This window comes from Scatophagus argus, chromosome 12 (assembly GCF_020382885.2).
Source record: "Scatophagus argus isolate fScaArg1 chromosome 12, fScaArg1.pri, whole genome shotgun sequence".
Lineage (NCBI taxonomy): Eukaryota > Metazoa > Chordata > Actinopteri > Scatophagidae > Scatophagus > Scatophagus argus.
Window position 1 is genome coordinate 105255 of NC_058504.1, and position 20992 is coordinate 126246.

Below are 20992 nucleotides of genomic sequence, written 5' to 3' on the forward strand. Positions count from 1 at the left end.
CAGCAAGATCCAAAACCTTGATTTAACAGACGACTGCTTTGCCCTTCAGAATCTGTCAGACCAGATCAGTTCTCCTGCAGGTTCACTTCTTCTCTTATCTCTCAGCCTATCTGTCTGTCTGTCTGTCTGTCCACCTACTTGCCTGCCTGCCTGTCTGTCTGTTTGTCCTCCTGTCTGTCTGTCTGCCTGCCTGTCTGACTGGTTGAAAGTGAGATGAAATCTGAACTTGACGGTTGATTGGTGGCCCCAGGAGGCACCAGCAGCGTCCCTCTGCGGGCACTCGGACCACACTTTCCTGCACGGTAAAGTCTCGGATTGTCTTTGTGTGTAAACAGAAGCGCCCCCTGCAGACGGACTTGCCCCACTGCTGCTGCTCCTCCTCCTATACTCTGCTGTCTGACACCGCGGCTCCTCATTCACTAGAAGATGGCGGACTGCGCTTCACTGTTAGATGAGGAACTCTCGTCCTTTGTCTTCAGTTACCTGACAGAAAACTCGGGCAGTCAGGTAAGACCGCATCCTCTCTGGACGCACTCAACATCGGGCTTTCGGCACCGGGCTGCGTGACTGCGTGTCGCTGGCCGTGGCGCACGCAAAGCCCGGTTGATGCGAGGCTTTGACCGGCTTGTCAGCAGCATCTCCCCACTGCACAGCGCGAGTCGGTGTGTGTGTGTGAGAATGTCTGCTCAGGCTTGACGTGTGGCTTTCACGTGTTTTTGGAGGAAATGTCATCAGCCGGGCCCTCTGAGGGAATGTGACGGATTAAACCGAGTAAATGTGTCCGTGTCGGTGGCGGAGGCGGGCAGCAGCCGACGGGTCGCTGTTCCGGTCGGATTATTTGGTATGCAGAACGACGCGTTGCAAACTTTTGACGCAATCTTGAGGGAAGTTATAATTTCAGTGCTGGAGACGTGGACACGTGGTGCGCCTCTGAACGCATGGACTTCATCTGGGACTGTTATGATATTCTGACTTTATGATGTTCATCCACCGGCTCCAGGACTGCGGGGCCTTCAGAAGTGTGCGCAGAAAGACGTTTGTGTGTGTGTGTGTGTTGGTGATTGGACATTATGATTGAATCTTAACGGATGTTTAATAAAACGTCTCTGTGGCGCTGCGATAAGATTACTGCTGTGTTACGCTATTTGTCCACTCGTTTTAAGCTGCTCGCCACAGCACCGCGAGCTTAACCGGATCTCTGAGATCTGCAAGCTGTTCGCTGCTCTTCAGAGGTGATTGATTCTCATCGATGGTTCCTGTAAATGGTTCCTAGTGGTCAAGCGGCTAGAACATTTTAAAATGTTCTGCAAAGCGGCTAGACTGTGGCTTTTAGTCAGCTGAGAAAGTTGCGACGGATAAACGTTTTCGTAACCGTTTGCGTAATGGTTAGACCGCAGTTACAAAACGTGTGTGCGTTTCACACGGTGGTTTGATCTGGTAAAGTGAAAACACTCGGTCCTGGGGGCTGTGTCTGGGGGGCTGATGATGGCACCTGGTGCTGCTGTGATTTTCCACTGAATTTTTATAAAAACTGCGGTAAGAAATGACCTCAGGGATTCCTTCTGATCGGCAATCATGCATAACACGCAAAACATGCATTATTTTGTAAATGAATGAGCAGCATCTTTAATTGAATTCGGTGCACAATCAGCGCACCAATCAGTAGTTACAATTAAAACAACATGTGAACTTTTATGACTGACTCCCCTGTTAATCCCAGTATAATCTCCTGCCAAAGAACCCCGCGGAGGGCGGTAGGGTGCGCTGTTCCCGGTTACACAAGTTCAGATTTCATCCAAATCAAGAGGCGCTTCGCACTCAAAATGTATGCCGAATTTTCGCGGAGAATCGAATTTTAGCAGTAGCGCCAAGACTGCACAATGTGTTGTGCACTTTGCTGTGTACACGGAAGGAAACAGTAAATGAGAAGATTTCCGAACAGGTTTTAGTTAACAAATTCAAATTCTCACACGACGGAACTTAACGTTTCAGGTCTAATCTCCATCTGCCGCCCAATTTCCCCATCAGTGTGACGTCATGGTGTTATTGCTCTGATTGCACGTCATCAGACAGTGGTGTGTGTGTGTGTGTGTGTGTCTGTCACTGCATTGACAGCTCCAGCAGGTTAATTCAGTGTGTGGTGGGATCCAGGGAGGCTGTGGGCTATTTATAACATGTAGCAGTGACATGTGCTCCCACATAACACACACACACAGTACATATACTGGCCATACACACACAGAAGGTAAATGAGGAGAAAAGTCTGACGGAAGGCCTCAGAACTGTGTGACGACACACTGCAGTCATGTAGTGATTTAACTCATGTTCCACATCCGTGTGTTCACCATGTGCTATGATAAAATACATATCATACATCTGGAACTTATGGCTGATCCCGGAGCTTCCTGTTCAAATCCTCTGACTTCTGAGGAAATGTGATAAAATGAAATAATGCCCATCTGATGGAGGTGCAGTTTGTTGTCAGGCAGAGCCACTTAAAGGTGAACAGCAGCTTTCATTTGCGCTGTGTGCTGCTCTTGACTGCTGCCAAGTCCTTGGGCGACATGCAGCAGGACAATGGGAGAACGACTTCCCTGTAAGCTACAGGGAAGAAAACACTGAATTTTATCGCAGCTTTGGGTTTTTTTTGTGTGCGGTCTGATAAGGAGGTAATATTTACTCGAGGTTATTAGACGACTGCTTTCTCTGGCGCTCTCTCTCTCTCTCAGTGACTGTCTATGCCGCTCGGCCCTGCCGGCTGCTGATTGTAATACTACTGTAATACTACTCTGTCCTCGTGACTGGAGTTACAGAACAGCCTGCTGCAGTCATGTGCGCCGTAGTGGAGGGAGGGAGGGAGGCTTTCATGTGACGTAGACGAGCGACAGGCAGCTCCTCCTCCCTCCTCCACCTCCTCCTCCTAACATGTGACTGCTCCCTCCTCCCCTCCTCCCTCCCTCCGTCACACACTTACATACCGGCCAGGTCGCAGGCTTTCTGTTTGCCTTTGTCGACTCTCTCTCTTTCAAACATGCTCTTAATTTTCCTGTCTTTATATTTAAGTGACGTGTTTATGAATTCATTGAAAATCTTATCATGTCGCACAGCATGTTTGGATGTGGAAAATTATCTGCTTGCATTTGATATGTTGGTTAAAAATGACAGAAAAGGCTGCAGCCCAGCTGCCATGCAGCCGACTCGCAGTGTTTGTATCAAAGCTTTTTGTTCAAATAGCAGTACGAGCTGTAGTTGTTAGGGTTAGCTGCGTGTGCATCCTACTAAAGTCATCGACAAAGTTTCTGGGCTTGGAAACATCCACCTTCAAAGTGATCATCGCGCTGTTGTACGAGATCTTTGACCCCAGGCTAATGTTTGACTCTAAAAGCACAGCGGTTTTCACTTTCTGATGCTGCTGATGGAACATGCAGAAAATGTCCTGTTGGTTCATCTGCTGCCATGCAGAGACTCCATGTGCAGTCATGCCACTTCAGTGAAAGTTTTACAGTGCAGCTGGTCTCCAGGACCAGTTTTAGTGCCAATCATTGACTGGATGTTTAGCGCCAGTCCAGGTTCATCCCAGAGACTGTCTGTGGGAAGACCAGACCGACTTAACGTCAGTCACCACATCCTGTTCCGACAGGAAACAACCGGCCACAGGACGCATGCTGGTAAAATATTAGCTGTGGCTCATCATTCTGCCGTTTGGAGACCTTGTTCTCAAAGAGAAAGTCCCATTCAAGCGCACGTGTTGAGTCCAGTGAGAAAATCCTTCCCATGTTTACCTTTAAGATCAGAATACAAAGAGACAAACAGTCTCCTGTCACTGAACTCCATGTGCTTTGAAATCACGTGTAGCTTTTATCAAGTTTTCTGTGAAGTTCTGTGCAGGTCTGGAGGTCAAGTTGACCAGTTTCTTAACAGGGAAAAAGTTTCTTGTGTGTCCAGGTTTTCCTGCTGTGAAACATGTTTCTGAGTGCACCATGTGGAGCTGATGAAGGCTGATTCAAACTTAATGTAGCCTTTCAGCCCTACACACCCATTAAATTAACACTTAAGTGGAGGGTGTGATTAAAAGAGGAGAACCGTCGCAGCCTCGCAGAGGAGTAAGATGTGAACTGGAGGTTGGAATAGATTCGTAATTGAAAAACTTTGGACATACTTTTCAAGAACACGTTGTTCTCAATTACTCACTGCTTCTGTTTGTCTCCGCTGTGGTGCGTGTTGTTATCCAGTAGACTCGGAGACGACTTTTATCGTGTTTAAATGTTCGCTTCATCACTGAGACGACTCACCAAATGGAAAACTTATTAAAGCTTCAAGTCATTTACTGTGCAGCCTCATGCTGTCAGTCAGCACCCCATGCTGTAACCACAGAGAGTGTGTGTATGTGTTTCTCTGTGTGTGTTTGTGTGCGTCTGTGTCTGTGTGTGTGTATGTGTTTCTCTGTGTGTGTGTGTGTGTGTGTCTGTGTCTGTATGTGTTTCTCTGTGTGTGTGTGTGTGTGTTGGGGGGATGGGGGGTCACTCACTGGACAGACAGACAGACAGACAGACTGTGGTGGACTCACCTGTCCCTCCTGTGAGAGACACAGGGAGGGTATTGATCAGCAGTGCTGCAGCCTGCAGTGAGCAGTTTAAAGTTCAGGGGGCAAAGCAAAGTGTTGCCCTGATACGTTTACGTCATACATGTCGAGTCATTTCCTCTGTGATCAAAGAAAAAGACACAACTTTGCTTCATTTGTTTTGTTTTATTTATTTGCACATTGTTGATAAAAGTGAAATACGCTCGCACTATTGGCTTATCTAAAAAATGAATTTTAGTTAAGACGCATGTCTTTATGATGAACTGCTATTGGAAAAATCATTAATGTGTTGAAAACAAAATGCAGATATTGTCGTGATTCTCTCCAGATTCTGAATGGGATGTCTGTGCTGTCTGTGTTTTCTAAATGAGGCTGCCATGCAGAGCAGTAAGTCTTCAATTAGTGGACCTCCTAACGTGGTGGACCACACTGTGGTAGCTGCAGGTTAGTGATTTTGTTGTATGACAGTGAACTTGAGAATTAAAAAGTCCCACAGTTTCCATGCACAGTGACAGTTTATCTCCACTGTAGACCACACTGCACGTCCTGTGTGTGCGTGTGTGTGAGTGTGTGTGTGTGTGTGTGTGTGTGTGTGAGTGTGAGAGAGAGAGACATCGTGGGAATATGGCTGCTTCCTCCCAAATCCCTCTGAGGTTCACCAGGCATCTGGCTTTGACAGTGAACCTCCACATGGGGTGTGTGTTTGCATGTGTGTGTGTGTGTGTGTGTGTCTGTAAACACGAATCATAAACTGCATGTGTGTCACATGTTTTCTGTTGCTAGCTGCTATGCTAGCAGCAGCAGGTGAGGGCTCTGTAATTAATTGATTCGTGAGCTGCTTGCTCAGGCCTGTTTGGCTGCACAGGCTCACATCGTTGGCTGAAATGAGACCTCAGTTAGTTCTCACTTCGTTCAGAGGAAAAGTAGTCCCACTGCTCCTGTCACTGAAGGTCGTGCTGTTTTCATGGTTAGCTTCGTTATCGCCTGTAACCTCAGGCAGCGGAGTTGTCTGTACGGCAAAACTGCTCACAAAACATATTTCCCCATCATGACGGTGTTGGTATATCAAAACAGTAAAATAGAGTAAGTGTTTATGGTACATTATACTTTTTTCCACTGCTTCATTATCATCGGCAGCATCTCCTTGACTTCTCAGGAGACGGTTTATTTTTAGTCAAGTGAATTTAAATCTTCCACGAATCCTCTAGCTATTTCACAACCTGTTAATATCGAGAAATCCAGTGTAAATAAGTGGCAACAACACGTGGGAACAGGAAGAGTCAGAGATGACAAAAGAAGCTGCTCCCAGGTCAGCACACGGACAGGACAGCTCTTCGTAAACTGAGAACGGCTGCAGAATCTCTAATCCAGTTTACTTGCACACTGCAGGATCTTCCAAACACTTCTTCTTCGTCCTCTTCTTCTTCTGCTTCTTCTTCTTCCCCTGAGGTGCTTCAGCCGAGCAGCAGTCAGCCGTGCAAAGCGTCCAACACGCACGATGGCTTCATTAGAGCGAGAGGCAGAGAGAACAGATACAGTGGGCAGAGATGAGTGGAGAGAGAAAGAAAGAGGGACGCCAGCGAGCAAGAAACTTATTATGGATTCATCATCTTAATTTATATGAAAATCTATTCGCTCGGTCGCCGTGTTCCAGGCTGTGGCTGCTCTCTGTGTGACTCAAACCAGAGTGGGATGTGAGGATGGAGATTTTTCCTCCAGCTTGTTTCTCTTTCTGTCTCTCTGTCCAGGATGCAGTTTTAATGACCATTTCTGTCCTTTGCAGTCAAGGCAGTGTTTTACTCTCATCGTGTTTACTTCTTTCTTTTATCTTTCAGAACACATGGGGGTTCTTGTTTCAGTCCATCACTGTCAGGTCGTAATTTACATACCATTAAAGATTTGAGCAGGCTCAGAGTGGCCTTGTATTAAAACTGTACCTTCTCCTGTGCATAAAGGAAAACGTGAGGAGGAAGGACGAGCATTTATGTTCCATGTGTTCACTACGGGGAGTTGATACCTGCAGACGTCCCTGATCTGAATTCCTCTTTACGTCTCAGCCGTTTGTCCTTTTTATCCAAGCAGCACACATGTTGATGTGTGTGTGCTTTCCATCTGTCCTTAGGTAACCTTTACTGGTAATTTGTATTCATCACAGGGACTCTGTTGCTGTATTGATAGTGTCAACATGAGCGTGGGCCTGCTTGTCATTCTCCACACACACACACACACCACCTGAGGCAGACAGGAAGAGGTTGGAGGAGAGGGAATCCAATCTCAGAAAGCAGCTCAGGGCTTTATAGGGAAGTGTGTGGAGCTGCCCCAGTTCTTCACAGCTCTGCTGCTTGGTTACCTGATTTATCACAGGGGCAGCCAGCCACCAGGGAAAAGTCTCATTTTAAAGCAGAATGAGCCTGCGTCTCTTTCCAGAATCTGACAGTTTGATGAGAGAGATGCTGATTTTGGCCTCCTCTCCACATCTGTACAAGTGGTGTTCGAAGTCATCGAGAAGTGACTGATGTGGGTGGGACTGAATGCTGGAATCTGAGGCCTGCTGATAAAAACTGGGTTTCCTCACTGTTTACTACATTTTAAAAATTGCTCTCTTTCTGCCGCTGTTGAGGAGTGTGAGGGGTGGAGGCATGAGCACTACCCTGATACTGGTTTGGACTCAGTCACAGCATGGCCGCCCTCCTCCTGGACACTTTGGTTGGGGCTTGTCTGGATTCCTCCAACACCAACATGAAGAGGTGACACACATGCAGGTGATCTGCCATCCAGAACGTTTGCACCAGTATGTGTTCTCCTTCCCAGTAGTCCAGCAGGATTACTGTGTGTGATGATTACTGCACAGGGTTGGGGATTACACAGTGTATTCATGGGTACTGCGGAGTTTCTGAACTGTGGGGATGTGAGCTGACTCCGATTTACTGCTAGTACTCCTAAACATGTAGTACTTCTACCGGTGGTGCTTTTGCAGCAGAAACAAACTCAGAGGCACTACTGGTGGTACAGTAGTTGTGGAAACAGCACCATCAGTTGTAGTATCATTACTAGTGGAAGCACAAGTACGAAAAGTACATGTAGTACTTTGGACCATTGTGGTGGTGCAGTAGTTGGGTTGTATAGTACTGCTAATACTACAAGCTGTGACACAGAAGGAAACAAATTAAATTAAATTAAATTTCTGGGAGCTTTTTTACACATGCAGACGTTTTGTCTGATTCCAGTTTGCTGTTTTGTTCACAAACTGCACCCCTTGCTTCCTGCAGGGGGCGCACCCTCCCAAAATGCAAAAAGAAAAAATACAAGCAAATAGAAATACACACTAAATGCGGCTCCTACAAATAGTAGTAGTAGTGATCATGTGACTGTGAAGCAGGTTTTGACAGAGTTTGACACAAATTGTTTATAGCCTGAACACAATGCACAGTGACAGTTTATCTCCACTGTAGACCACACTGCACGTCCTGTGTGTGTGAGTGTGTGTGTGTGTGTGAGTGTGTGCGCTTGTGTGCGCTTATGGGATTTCAGTGGCACCAGTGTAAATGACGAAAAGGTTAAAGGAAATTTCCATGGCACACACACACACAGATGCCAGCTTTTCATATAGCTGTGGTAAACAGGTGCTAGGGGAAGGCAAGCACAGACTGCTGTGAACATGCAAGATACAAGATAGGTTTATTTATCACACACACACAATCATACACGGTACAATGTGCAGTGAAATTCTTTTTGTTCCTGCTACCAAAAAATAGGTAGAATAGAAAGAGTAAAATTACATATTATAAAATAGAAACCTTATAAATATAATAAGAATAAAAATGTGCAGTATTTACATACAGCTTATTTATTCAATTTATCTCATCACATACACACACACACACTCACACTCACTCACCATGTCTCCTTGTCCATAACTCCACTTTAAAAGCCGTTTGTTGTTATTTTTAGATGCTGCTGTGTCAGATAAAAGGTGCATTAGTGTGTGTGTGTTGCGTGTGTCATAAATAGGTCTCCTGGCACTCGTCACTGCCAAGCTGCGCATGTTTGACTTGTGTATGACCTGTGGATCAATCATGATTAATCAGAGACCACTCTGACTCATCCTACAAAATAAAAGACATCCTATCAGCCACGGGAAATAACGCAGTAATTCTGGGGAATCTGTATTTTCCCAGTTATGGGACTAATAAAGGATTATCTTATCTGATCTGATCTTATGTTAGTAAAACTGTCTGCTGATGTAATAACTCAACAAACAGCCTTTCAGTGGGGGTCCACGCTGTCATAAGGCTGATATTTGTTAAATTCTCCTGATGATGTGATGTAACTGATAATCACATTCAGGCTCAGGAGGCTTTGCAGGCCTCAGTGATGGAAAGTTTAGAGGTGTGTGTGTGTGTGTGTTGTGTTTGAGTGTGTGAGTCATGTGTGGGGGTTGACAGTAAGCAGCAGGCTTCTACCTGCACAGAGAGGGAGAGAGGTGGGTTAGGTGGGTGAGGCTGTGAATGTCCTCTGGGATGTTAATACAAATACACACAGACCATGGTGTGTGTGTGTATTTTCAAACTGGTAACTTTCCTCTGCCTGTGCTCTTATATCTTTATCTCCAGTCACGATTTTTTATTCCTGTTGTTGACCCACTTCCCAAAGACTGCTCAGGCTTGCGTGACCACAGAGCTCAGTGCTGCGCCGGCAGGGCATCTCGCACATGCTCACTCACACACACACACACACACTTACACATACACACACACACACACATGCACACACACACTCAGACGTGCAAACACACACATACACTCGCACACACACACATGCACACCCACTCACACATGTACACACACACACTCACACCCACTCACTCAGTCATACTGTAGTCACCATCCATCCATCCATCCATTTTCTATACCGCTTATCCGTCAGGGTCTCGGGGAGCTGGAGCCTATCCCAGCTGACTACGGGCGAGAGGCGGGGTTCACCCTGGACTGGTCGCCAGTCAATCGCAGGGCCAACACACAAAGACAGACAACCACACACTCTCACACCTAGGGGGCAGTGTAGAGCAGCCAGTTAACCTAATGAGCATGTTTTTGGTATTGTGGGAGGAAGCCGGAGAACCCGGAGAAAACCCACGCAGGCACAGGGAGAACATGCAAACTCCACATAGAAGGGCCCAGACCGGGATTCAAACCTGCAACCCTCTGGCTGTGAGGCAACAGTGCTAACCACTGCACCACCATGCTGCCCTGTAGTCACGTCTCTTCTTTATTAATTCAAATCAAAGTTTGAGTATCTGAAAAATGCCTGAAGTTTCTGTTGCTAAGAAACCCTTCAGGTGTCGTGTTGCTCCTGTCAGAGTTCACCTGTAGACATCCGACCAATAAGTGATCACACAGGCAGACGAGGCTTCAGGCATCTTAACGAGGGAATCACTTCAGCTCTGCCTTCTCATCGAGTGTAGTCTGTAACATTCTCGGTCTGTCTGTCTGTGAGAATGACTGTCTGTCTTTCTCTCTGTCAGTGTCCGTCAGTAGGTCTGTCAGTCAGTATGCAGACTGTGAACACACTAACTGCACGAGCAAGTTAAAAACGAGCGGTGTCTTGTACCCACACACCCACAGTGTGTTCCTCCTGTTTCATTCATTGTGTTCCTGTTCCAGTCAGGGTGTCGGCGGGAGGAGGAGTGTCACTAGTGTGGTGCAATCTGGGTAATAAGCCAAATACTTTAGTGGTGAGTGTGTGTCTGAACCTGTGTGGCATCTGATCTGGGCTGTGTGGAGTCATAAGAGTGTTTACAGGTTTATATTTGTGAGTGTGTGTGAACACTGCAGACTGGATCGACTGGTCCTGCTTTTATTCTAAGAAGAAGAATCAACTTTATTAGCAGTATATATATTTTTACACACACATACTGAATTTGACTTCTGCATTTGACCCATCCTTAGTTGAACACACACATGCAACACCCAGCAAATTACATGCAGTGAAACACACACAGGAGCAGTGGGCAGCATCAAGCGCCCGGGGAGCATATTGGGGGGTTAAGTGCCTTGCTCAAGGGCACATCAGCCAGCTAATGGAGGGGGGGGGGCATTTTTCTCATTAATCACTCCACCACACCCAAATTTTTCCTGCCCGTCCGGTGGGGGAATCGAATCGGTGACAAGCCGCTTCTCCAACCTCTAGGCCACAGCTGCCCCTGATGGGAGGCATGGTGGTGCAGTGGTCAGTACTGTGCTCTGTGCAGTACTGACACATACAGGCTGTTGTTGTGAGTGTGTCTTTATCTACACTGGGCACCCTGGGACCAGTATGACCTGCCCAGCAATTGCATCCATGTAATAAAGGAGCTCCCCACTGCATGATAACTGTTTGCTGGGCCTGAGACTTCCTTTACTGGTCACTTACTCATTGGTCAGTGACAGTCAGTGTGGATGTCTGTGGTTATGTGTGTGCAGAGTGTCTGTCTGTCTTTCCCCACATGCCTGTCTTTCCTTTCAGTATCTTGTACTGCACACTTTCCCCTCTGCTTCACTCACACTCACTCACTCACACACACGCACACACACACACGCGCACACACACGCGCACACACACACACTCACACACACAGACAAACACACACACACAGACATGCACACACACACACAAACACACACACAGACATGCACACACACACACGTGCACACACTCACACACACAGACACACACACAGACACACACACACACATTCACAGTCAGTGGGTGATGGGTGGATCAGATGTGGGGTTTGGTTTGATGGCTGGAGCACACACACTGTGAGACGCTGAGAGCCCAGTGTGAAGCACTGAAAGAGTCTGTGAGTCTCAACGGTCTGATAGCTTATCGACTGCACTGCAGGTGATGACTGGGGGGGCGGACAGGTGAGAAGAGTGGCTGAGCGAGATAATGAAGTCAAGAAAAAGTGCGATTGCATGAGCAGATGCTGAAGGAAATTTGTCTGTGATCTGCAGATTGCTGACCTTTGATCTCCACGCTGTGGTGGTTGAAACTGCAGCTCACAGGTTCACTCACATTCATTGTAGTGTTTCAGGTTAGCTGGACAGTGTTGTTTTCAGGTGAAAATGAATGTTTCATCACACAGGAAATGACCTTATGTCATTGTTTTAAGGAAAGTAAAGTACAAAGTGGAAAATGACCTCTGGTTAGTCCATGTGTGGAACCAAGCTAACCATTAAGCCTCAGCAAAGCAAAGTTTCACCCTGTAGTGGAGGTCCAGGCTGAAAGTGGCCTGGTTTCTCCTGCAGTTTTAACTAGGCTAATTATTAAGCCTTGGAAAGGCCTGCGTGGCCGTTTTAAGAACGGTGCCAAGCTGCTTAATGAGCGTTCACCAGCCCTTCACAGGTCTGCAGCTGATGGAAGGAGGAAGCATCACATCCTTCTGTTTAATCATGAGACGCCAAGGCCAGGCTTTGGTTGCCCTGTATGGCCTTTGTTCCTTTGTTATCCCTGGCTGGCACACCAGTCATAATTAGGACGAAATTGTCTTTGAGTTGGACCAGCTCACTTTGTGTACTGCTGGTCATGGTTAGTGGCTCTGCCAGTCAGTCTAAAGAGAAGTCCTGTGCAGCCTTGGTTTCTCCTTCATTTTTCCTTGTTCAAATGTGTGAGCGTCCTCAGCCCACTTTAGCCCTGCAGTGCTAATCAAGCTCGTCAGAACAATCTTATTTGATACTCAGGTCAGAGCCAGACCTGCCTCCTCTCTTTTGTCGCTTTTATGCACGTTTATGTGGTTACTGCCATGATGCCTGGTAATGTAGTGGACTGCCTACTGGGAAGACTGAATAATCATCCTGTGTGTGTGTGTGTGTGTGTGTGTTCTGATCCCATTAGAATAGCAGCATTGGTCCTGTTGCCAGCAGCTGAACGAAGAGCCGAACACGTCGGAAACCAGCTGAGAAAAGCTTTCGGCGCTTTCTTATTGTCTGATCCTGTTCTTGTGTCAAGGCCACCAGCACAGACCCACAGCAGGAATGCTGTCATTCTGTAGCCCTGGTTTTGGTCTTGATGTAGTCACTTTTGTATGCAGAGGAGTACAGAGGAGGAATAGAAGGCAGCCATTTTGGAAGTCTGCTGCACTTAAAGAGAGGAAAGTTTGGTTTCTGCCTGCATTTGTGTTGCTTCTGGTCAGTAAGGACACCAAAGAAATGTGATCAGAAGATCTAAATTAAAGTTAGTCATATGATATGAATCTGGTACAAGAAAGTTAAATAAAAAATATGCGTACTGCGTTCTTTGCAGTATTTTTTCATTGTGTACTTTTCATACCTCCAAAAGCTGAACCAGTTTGATGAAGGACAATCAATCCTCATCTCTAGTGTCCATAGGTTGTAGCTGAAGGTGGACAACATCACAAATCAAGACTGAGCAGCCACTTCTTCACTGGATCCAAGACTAAAGGCTCAGGTCTCTCAGCAGTACTGCAGTAATACTTCACTGCTGCGTGTGGTTGTGTTGTAACTGCCTGTCGATGATGAACTGGAAGCAAACCCGCCTTTTTCCAGTCGTATGATCAGAAATATCGAGACTGATGAGATGACTAACACTTGCATAAGAACATCCTACACACACACACACACACACACACACTAATGTGCAAATTCTCAGAGTGACAGTGTGTGTGTGTATGTGTGTGTGTGCAGAAGAGGGGATGGAGGGACAGTAGTAAGAATGATGACATGAAGGTCGTTCTGCCACACACACGCTCACAAGGTCTCACATCAACTGTGTCGCTCACCCTGTTTGTTATTTACTGCCACATATTCACAGCTGAATACCTGAGCTTCGTGTGTGTGTGTGTGTGTGTGTGTGTGTGTGGGTGTGAAGGCCACCTCCAGCCCGTCTTCAGGTGAAGATTTGCTGGCCACACATTAACATGATGGACGTTTACTGACACAAATTTTAGCTTTTTGTTTGGTCGTTTTTCTCACATGAACAGGACTGAATGCTGAATATTTTGTTCATGCTGAGAACATGATATTCATCATTTCATCACTGAAGTCATTTTCGAAATAAAGATTCAGTTTTTCACTGGTTGGGGTCTCCCGAAGGTTAGGATGTGGTCCTCTCCTCTGCAACCTCACCAAATCAGATTTTTCATTCAAATATTGTACATTTTTAACTGCTAATTCATCTTGTGCTCTTAATTTCTAATTTACTGTGGGAATACTGATTACTGCAAGATAATTTAACAGAGAAATGATCAGATGTAGAACAAAGGTGTGTGTGTGTGTGTGCGTGTGCGTGTGTGTGTGTAAGCAGATCTTTTGATGGGACAGCTGGAAAGTTCAAAGTGGCTTCACATCTGATGATGAACACACACACACACACACACACACACATGCACACATACACCTGAGAAGCAGAGCTTTATTTCAAGATAATCAAGGCAAAGACCAAAGGTTGTAGTCCAAAGCCAAAGTCTGTCTGTCTTTGTTTCTTTTTTCTACCTAATATGGTTCTGCTGCTGCTTGAGTGTCTCTATCACGTGTCCTCACACACACACACACACACACACACACACTGTGTCCCTTCAGGCTTTACTGCTACATGAATGTAAACGTGTTTTTGGTTGTGTTCATTTGTGTGTGTCTATTTCCTTGCCTTCGTTTTTTTTCTCCTTTCTACCGTATCTCCTTATGTTCTCTTTTCTTTGTTCTTTGCACTGCTTTCCCGTTCTTTTCCTTTATAGTATCTTCTCTACTCTCCTCTCCTCTCCTAGTCTCCTCCTCTATCATATGTTTGGATCTGCACATTGTACTGCTGGATTGTCTGAGGACAGGATCTCTTCCTGTTTCTTGCCAGCGAGCAGTGCTCTCTTTGCTGCCCAAGAAAGGTGGCCTGGCTTTGTTGAAAAACTGGAGGCCAGTGGCCTGGTCTCACTTGGTCAGGAGAAGGCTGTTCTCTGCACTCTGTGCTTTTGGATTTGGTGATGGGTTTCTAAATTGCCTTGGCTTATATTCAGGTTTCCTATCTCTGGACTTTGCAATTGAGCTGAGAGGTGGGCTCAGTGGTCCCTCTCTCTCTGCTGGGGTCCTTGGCTTTTTGTCCTCCTCTGGGTGTGTCTGCCTACGCTGATGATGTAAATGTCTTTCTAACCAGCCAGGAGGATGTTCAGAGTCTTCAGGACACTCTGGCTCTCTCATAAAGAGTGCCATCTGTGCGAATGAACTGCCCAAAATCTGAAGCCTTAATAGTTGGTCAGTGGAGGAGTTGGGTTGTGCCTGTTTTTGCTTTTGAGTTCTGGTTTCCAGTAACTTGGTTGCTTTGACTCTGTGGCACAAACTTATTGCACTGACACCACCAAGAGGTCTGATGGAAGACATTCATAGGGCTATCCTGGACTTTTTATGGTCTGGTCAGCACTGGATCAGAGCAGCAGCCCTGTACCTGTCTGTAGCAGAAAGAGGGCAGGCCTAATTGACATGCAGTCCAAACACAAAATGAGTCCACCACAAACTGAACCTCAATAAGTCATGTGCAATAATCCCCAAGTGCAGTACAGTGACTTTTTACTAATAATTTAAAAATAGTGAAATACTGTAAGTATCATGTGCATATTTGAATAGTTTATTTATTTTTATATATATATATATATATATATATATATATATATATATATAGTGCAAATGTCCTCCTATTTGTACCTTCATTTGATGTCCTTGTGCTATGACACTGAGAATTTCCCCACTGTGGAACTAATAAAGATTTATCTTATCTTGTCCTATCTGTGGTCTTGTGTTGGACTGGAAGCCTCAGAGCAGTGTGACTGCCGACTGGTCATACTGGGCTAACTCTGAGTGAATGTTAAGCTACTAAGCCCTGCTGATCTCCTCACATTTGACTAAGCAGCCTTGTCTGCTTAAGTCGGAACTGCACGTGGAATCAAACAGTCATTCTGTCTTTCTTTGTTTCTTCATCCCTTCCTGTGGGTTACTTCTTATGGTTAACTCAAACCTCAGACTTTGTTCTGTCAGTACAGACTGACACTGCAGACTAAAATGCTAAATATGTCTGTATTCTATGGTCATAGCTATCTCAGGGAGATTGAATTGAATGCAACTGGACTTGGTTGTATGTCTTTGAAGATGTTTCACCTGATGAAGCCTCTTGGATGAGAAGGAAAACATCTTTGAAGACATATTCAAGTCCAGTTACATTGGATTCAGTCTCTTTGGGATAAAACACAAAATAAAAATGAGTCTGAAAATCAGCCCTGAACTCTAAGAGCTGTAACACGAAACTCGAAGTATCTGAGAAGACATCAGATAAATAGACAGAAAATAAATTTAGTACAGAGAAGGTGAGGAATTTTTAGAAATAAAAAAATTCTTGGGTTTTATTTGTGTTTGTGTGTGTGTGTTGTTGACTGGGTAGGGCGTTCTCAGGTATACGATCAGATCCTTCTCTCGATGCAGATTAGTGTGTACTTTGTGTGTGTGTTGTTGACTGTGTGTGTTGTTGGTGTATGTGTTCACTGTAGATGAGCTGGGAGGTCTGACACCCGATCGTAGCAGCAGCTGATCACCACTTCCTGTCAGCCTGCAGGCTATGTGTGTATGTGTGTGTTAGCGTGTGCGTGTCTGTGTGTTGAGAGAAACACACACTGTGTTCCAGTACCCATACTACCATGTATTTAGTATTTATCAGTACTCTATCTGTACTGTATAATCTTCTTGTCTTTGTGCTGTTTACATGTCCAGTCTGTAGTGGATTTACAGCTTGTTTATCAATACTTGTGTACACAATCTGCAGATATTGCAGTCCTGGTTAAGTTAAAGTTAAAGTGACATATTTTGTCATTGGAGGCAACTCACTCCAACGAAATTTGTTCTCTGCATTTAACCCACCCAAGTGACGTGCACACACACACAGCAAACCCGGGGCAGTGGGCGACCGCGTGCAGCGCCCGGGGAGCAGTGGGGGTTAGGTACCTTGCTCAAGGGTACCTCAGCCATGGACACCGGTACGGGGAATCGAACCAGCGACCCTAACTGCTGATCCACGACTGCCCCAGATGTCAAATTAAATTTTGTTGCCTTTGTACTTGTACCATGATAATAAAGTTGACTTTGGTGTAATATTCTGACACATGGTATGTCAGATGTAGTGTGACAATGGTACCAGAATCGCACCTGGCTGTATGCAAACCAACATGTTTTTCTGGTTCTCCTGATCCACAGTGTTCTGTGCAGCTCAAGATTCGTCACTGAGATCTATCTGGCGTCTTGGTGTTTACATGTCAGTCAGACTGCAGAGATCATCATATTCAGTGTTTTCTTACTTCTGTCTCAGACTTTCATCACATCTGCACAGTGTGAACAAACCAGCCAGCTGCTGATTGGAGGAGTCACTGTATGGCCTCAGTCCTCTGGTGACATATTGTGACCGTTGTCAGGTGGATTATGGCTGACAACAGTTAAAGAACAAAGTGTTGTCTTTTAATGGTGGAAAAGGAGTTTAAAGTCTGGCTGGCTCTGAGTATAAATAATACTGTCTTAGACCAGACTGTTTTCAGACATTTCTGTAGTGTTATGAATTAAAATGGATCTGACAGTATGAACTCCAGAGTTTCTCTGCTAGAGCTCTTACAAAAGACTTCTGTTTTAAGATGCACATCTCTTTTGATTCGTGACTCTAACTCTGTTGTTTCAGGTCTCCTTTAAGCTGTTGTTGTCGCTGTGAGTGTGGTTAAAACAGGGTTAGCTTCACCCTGACAGAAACCTTTGACCTCCCACAGTCATCACGATTGTCTGCGTCTGACTGGCTGCTCGTGTTCCTGTGCAGTCTGACTGACATGCCCTTTAGCAAGGCACTCACTGACCACCTGCTTCATACCTGCAGCAGTACACGATGGTGTTCTGTGTCCCAGCAGAGCTTTAATACCAGCTATTCTTATCCTGCAGCCTCAGAGACCTGTGGTTTTGGTCACCTTGACTGCATCTAAGAAAGGTTAAACGAGTTCAGAGGTCAATGTCCTCCACGGTGTGCATGTTGTGGTCACACACACCTTCATGCCTTTGTGTTCTCGACCTCCGTTTGTGTCGCATGCAGCTGCCTCAGCAGTAAAGTGTTAATGTACAGCCGTGCTTTGAGTTTTTCCTCTGCTTGCGTGTGTGTGTGTGTGTGTGTGGGGAGTGTTTCTGTCCACCTGGCTGTCCTGACAGTGACGGATAGGAATAGCTGCAGCACTGATCTGCACAGTCACACACACACAAACAAAAATGTAAGCAGACACGCTGAACATATTTATAGCTTTGTGTGTGTGTGTGTGTGCACGTGACTGAAATACCTTTTCTATTTTGGCTTTTTGTACCTTCTGTCTATTGCATGCTTGTGAGGTCACCGTCTGACTGTGTGTGTGTGTTCGTGTGTGTGTGTGCCAAAGGACAAAGTGCACTTGTGATGAAAGCAGATCAACGGTGCTTAGATGAAAGTGAAAGTGTTATTTTCTTGTGGTTCAAAGTGTGGAACTCGATGCCCACTGAACCTCCGTCACCTCCTCTGCTACACTCAAAGTCCACATTGAGCAACCTGTGTGTGTTGTCGCTGCAGGAGAGGCCAATGTCTCTGAGTGGCCTGCATGTCGAGTTATTTCGAAGCTGTGTTGGAGTTTGAGGATGTCTGTAATGTTGCTGTTCTGATGTCTGATCAAACATGCTGTCGTGTGGACTTAGAGCCAGTTTAGCTCTCTCTACATCAAGTGTCTACTTTGTCCAGTCAATTCAATGCTGAGTCAGTTCTTAAACTAATTATAATCGTATTTGATAAGGTGAGTTGTAATCTTTTGTATTTTCCAGGTTCATCAGTCTATTTCATACATTAGCACCAAACTACATGTTATTGTTGGTAAATCAACCCAGACTCGTCACATCAGGTGCTTTTGCAGGCTTCTTTATTGTCATCCTACATCACTTGTACAATAGCACTGATCTCTGGGGGAAGACGCTTTGTTAGCCATCAGACATCAGTCAAAAGCCAAATGGTTTCAGATTTCACCTGAAGTGCACTTGAACTGCCCCACTTGACTAAAAACTTGAAGGCATCTTCTACAGACTCAGCTAAATCAGGTCTTTAAATGTCCCATCAGTGGCTTGTTGAGCAACTCTTTTGAGAAGCTAGAAGCAGCTAAATGTATTCTGACTTTTCAAACTAACAAAGATAATGAATCTGTACTGACAGGCACACATCATGAAATCAGCCAAACCTCAGTAATAAAACATCACCCACGCCTTGTGAAAGTAGACCACATGTCCTTGAAGAGCTCTGCTGAAGGGAGGAGATGCTGATGATAACAACAACAGGCTGAAGTGAACAATGTAAACATTAAAACCCCAAAAACACAAATGAATTTAATGACCCATGAGAGTCTAAATGCTGTTTCAGGAGTGTTGCCAAACTCTAAACACTGAGCGCTTGGCATGAAAACGGTAACACGTGGAGCCAAACTCATCGACTTCACACATCGGTGCGTCCAAATGGTGCTAACAGGCAGACATTTGAAGGATTTTAGCTTCGAATGGCAGGATGTTGTAAACGATTGATCCATCCTTCACTAAGCCCTTAATGAAACCTGATGAAAATGCATTTTAGATTTTGATTTAATTTGTGAGCTGAAGGAGCAAACCTGACACAGTTTACCTGATCTGAACCGGTTGTCTCTGCTGCGTCCTCAGTCAGATAGAAAACACACCCTGCAGTTCGATTTTGATTTGATATGAGCAAAAATCTGACATGGGTGGAGGCCTGGTGTGGTCAACCCGCCGCTTCTCCTCTGGTGTCAGGAGGGGCAGCACAGCTTCAAGCTGAATTTAATGATCGTCCGAGGTGTCCTGCGTACTTCTGCTCCCTCAGGCTGATACTGTGATACTCTCAGGTACTGCAGGCAGCATAACAGAGTATTTATAACAGCACTGTATCCCACATGTTGTACTGCATAGCAGCATACACTAAGCTGCATCCAGCCCCACAGTGCGTCCTTCAGCTCTGACCTTCATGACTACTGCACATCAGCAGATATGGACAGCGAGGGAGGTGGAGGAGGAGGAGAAAATATTGTTTCTAAATGTGGATAAGGGAAGACATGGCAGCCAGCTGTTCACATGAAAAGGGACAGGAATAACTGGGCAGAGAATGGAAAAAGAGAGCTGAGAGAAAAAATCAAAGCGTGACTCCTCACAACTGAAATCGTGGACACAACCGGGTCTCGGCTGATGTACAGGTGTGTGGGGGAGGGGCCTGCAGCTATCAGAGCATCGAGCTCTTCTGATGATGCACAACGCAGAGTAAGAGGAGGAAAAGAACAGCGAGAAACAGGGAGAAAAAGAGGAAAGGAAATGATTGAAGCAAAGACAGAAGGATGCAAACGAAGCATAAAAAATAAAGTAATCAGATAAAAGTGTAAGGAAAGAAAGCTGAGAAAGGAGAGTTGGAGCAGAGGGAAAAGAGGAAAGGAGGAGAGGAAAGGAGGGGAAGTGGACTCAATGTGAAAGTCTGCCTCAGTGCTCTGTGAAACTGTCCCTCTGTCTCTGTTATGTCCCTGTGTGTGTCTGAGGTGTGCATTGGGGGTGGGGGGCAGTTCTGACCAATACTGCCTGTCTCCAGGGAGATACAGGAGAAGATTAAAGCTGTCAGTATGTGTGTGTGTGTGCGTGTGTGTGTGTGTGTGTGTGTGTGTGTGTGTGTGTTGTACCTTTTGTCCCTGAGCATCTTTTTGGCAGGAAACCTGAGTTTCTGACTTCTGATTAGTTTTATGGAGATGTAAACAGAGACAGTAACCAAAGCAGAAGCACCAATAATCATGTAAACATGCTGATTGATCAGATAATCAATCTGTTGCTGAATATGAACTTTTATCCACTCAGTATTTGCTGTTTCTCAGCTGTTGAGGCTCCTGTTGTCCCTTGGCTGCAGTTAGAACAACTCGTGCAGCCCTCTGTGAATGACCTGATGTTCCAGTCCTGGACCTGGACTGCCAGCCGTCCTTCATGATGTGTGCATGAACCCCTCCCCCACACAAACACACACTCCCACCCCCTAAAAGACCTATTCACCCCTCTTTTCCGCTGCGTCTTTAAACTGCAAATCTCCCGTCTCACCCAAACAAGGTCTCGCTCTAATCCCTGATGCATTGTGGGCTACGAAATAGAAAAGATTTAACAGTAATAACTGTAACAGATACTGTCTCCTGACGATATTGATCGATATTCTCTGCATTCATTTCAGATGACAAATGTTTGGTTTATCAGTTTTCCTAAGTGAATGATCAAGACAGAGTGAGAAGAAGTTTGCAAACAGTGCATACTGAGTGTTCTTTTACAACACAGCCATGTGCATGTGATCTGTTTGATTTGGCTGCATAAAAACTGG

At 45.5% G+C, this 20992-nt stretch overlaps 1 protein-coding gene across 2 annotated transcripts in view; it reads left to right on the forward strand.

The window, feature by feature from the left end:
- The first annotated feature begins 292 nt into the window (after window positions 1-292).
- ppargc1b (peroxisome proliferator-activated receptor gamma, coactivator 1 beta) overlaps window positions 293-20992 on the forward strand; it is a 70227-nt gene continuing 49527 nt past the window's right edge. The window contains exon 1 of one of the 2 annotated variants that reach the window (XM_046405330.1): window positions 293-507. In XM_046405330.1, coding sequence (XP_046261286.1) covers window positions 427-507 — 81 coding nt within the window. In that variant the 5' untranslated portion in view covers window positions 293-426. The remainder of the gene's footprint in view (window positions 508-20992) is intronic. The other variant, XM_046405331.1, reaches the window with a different exon arrangement.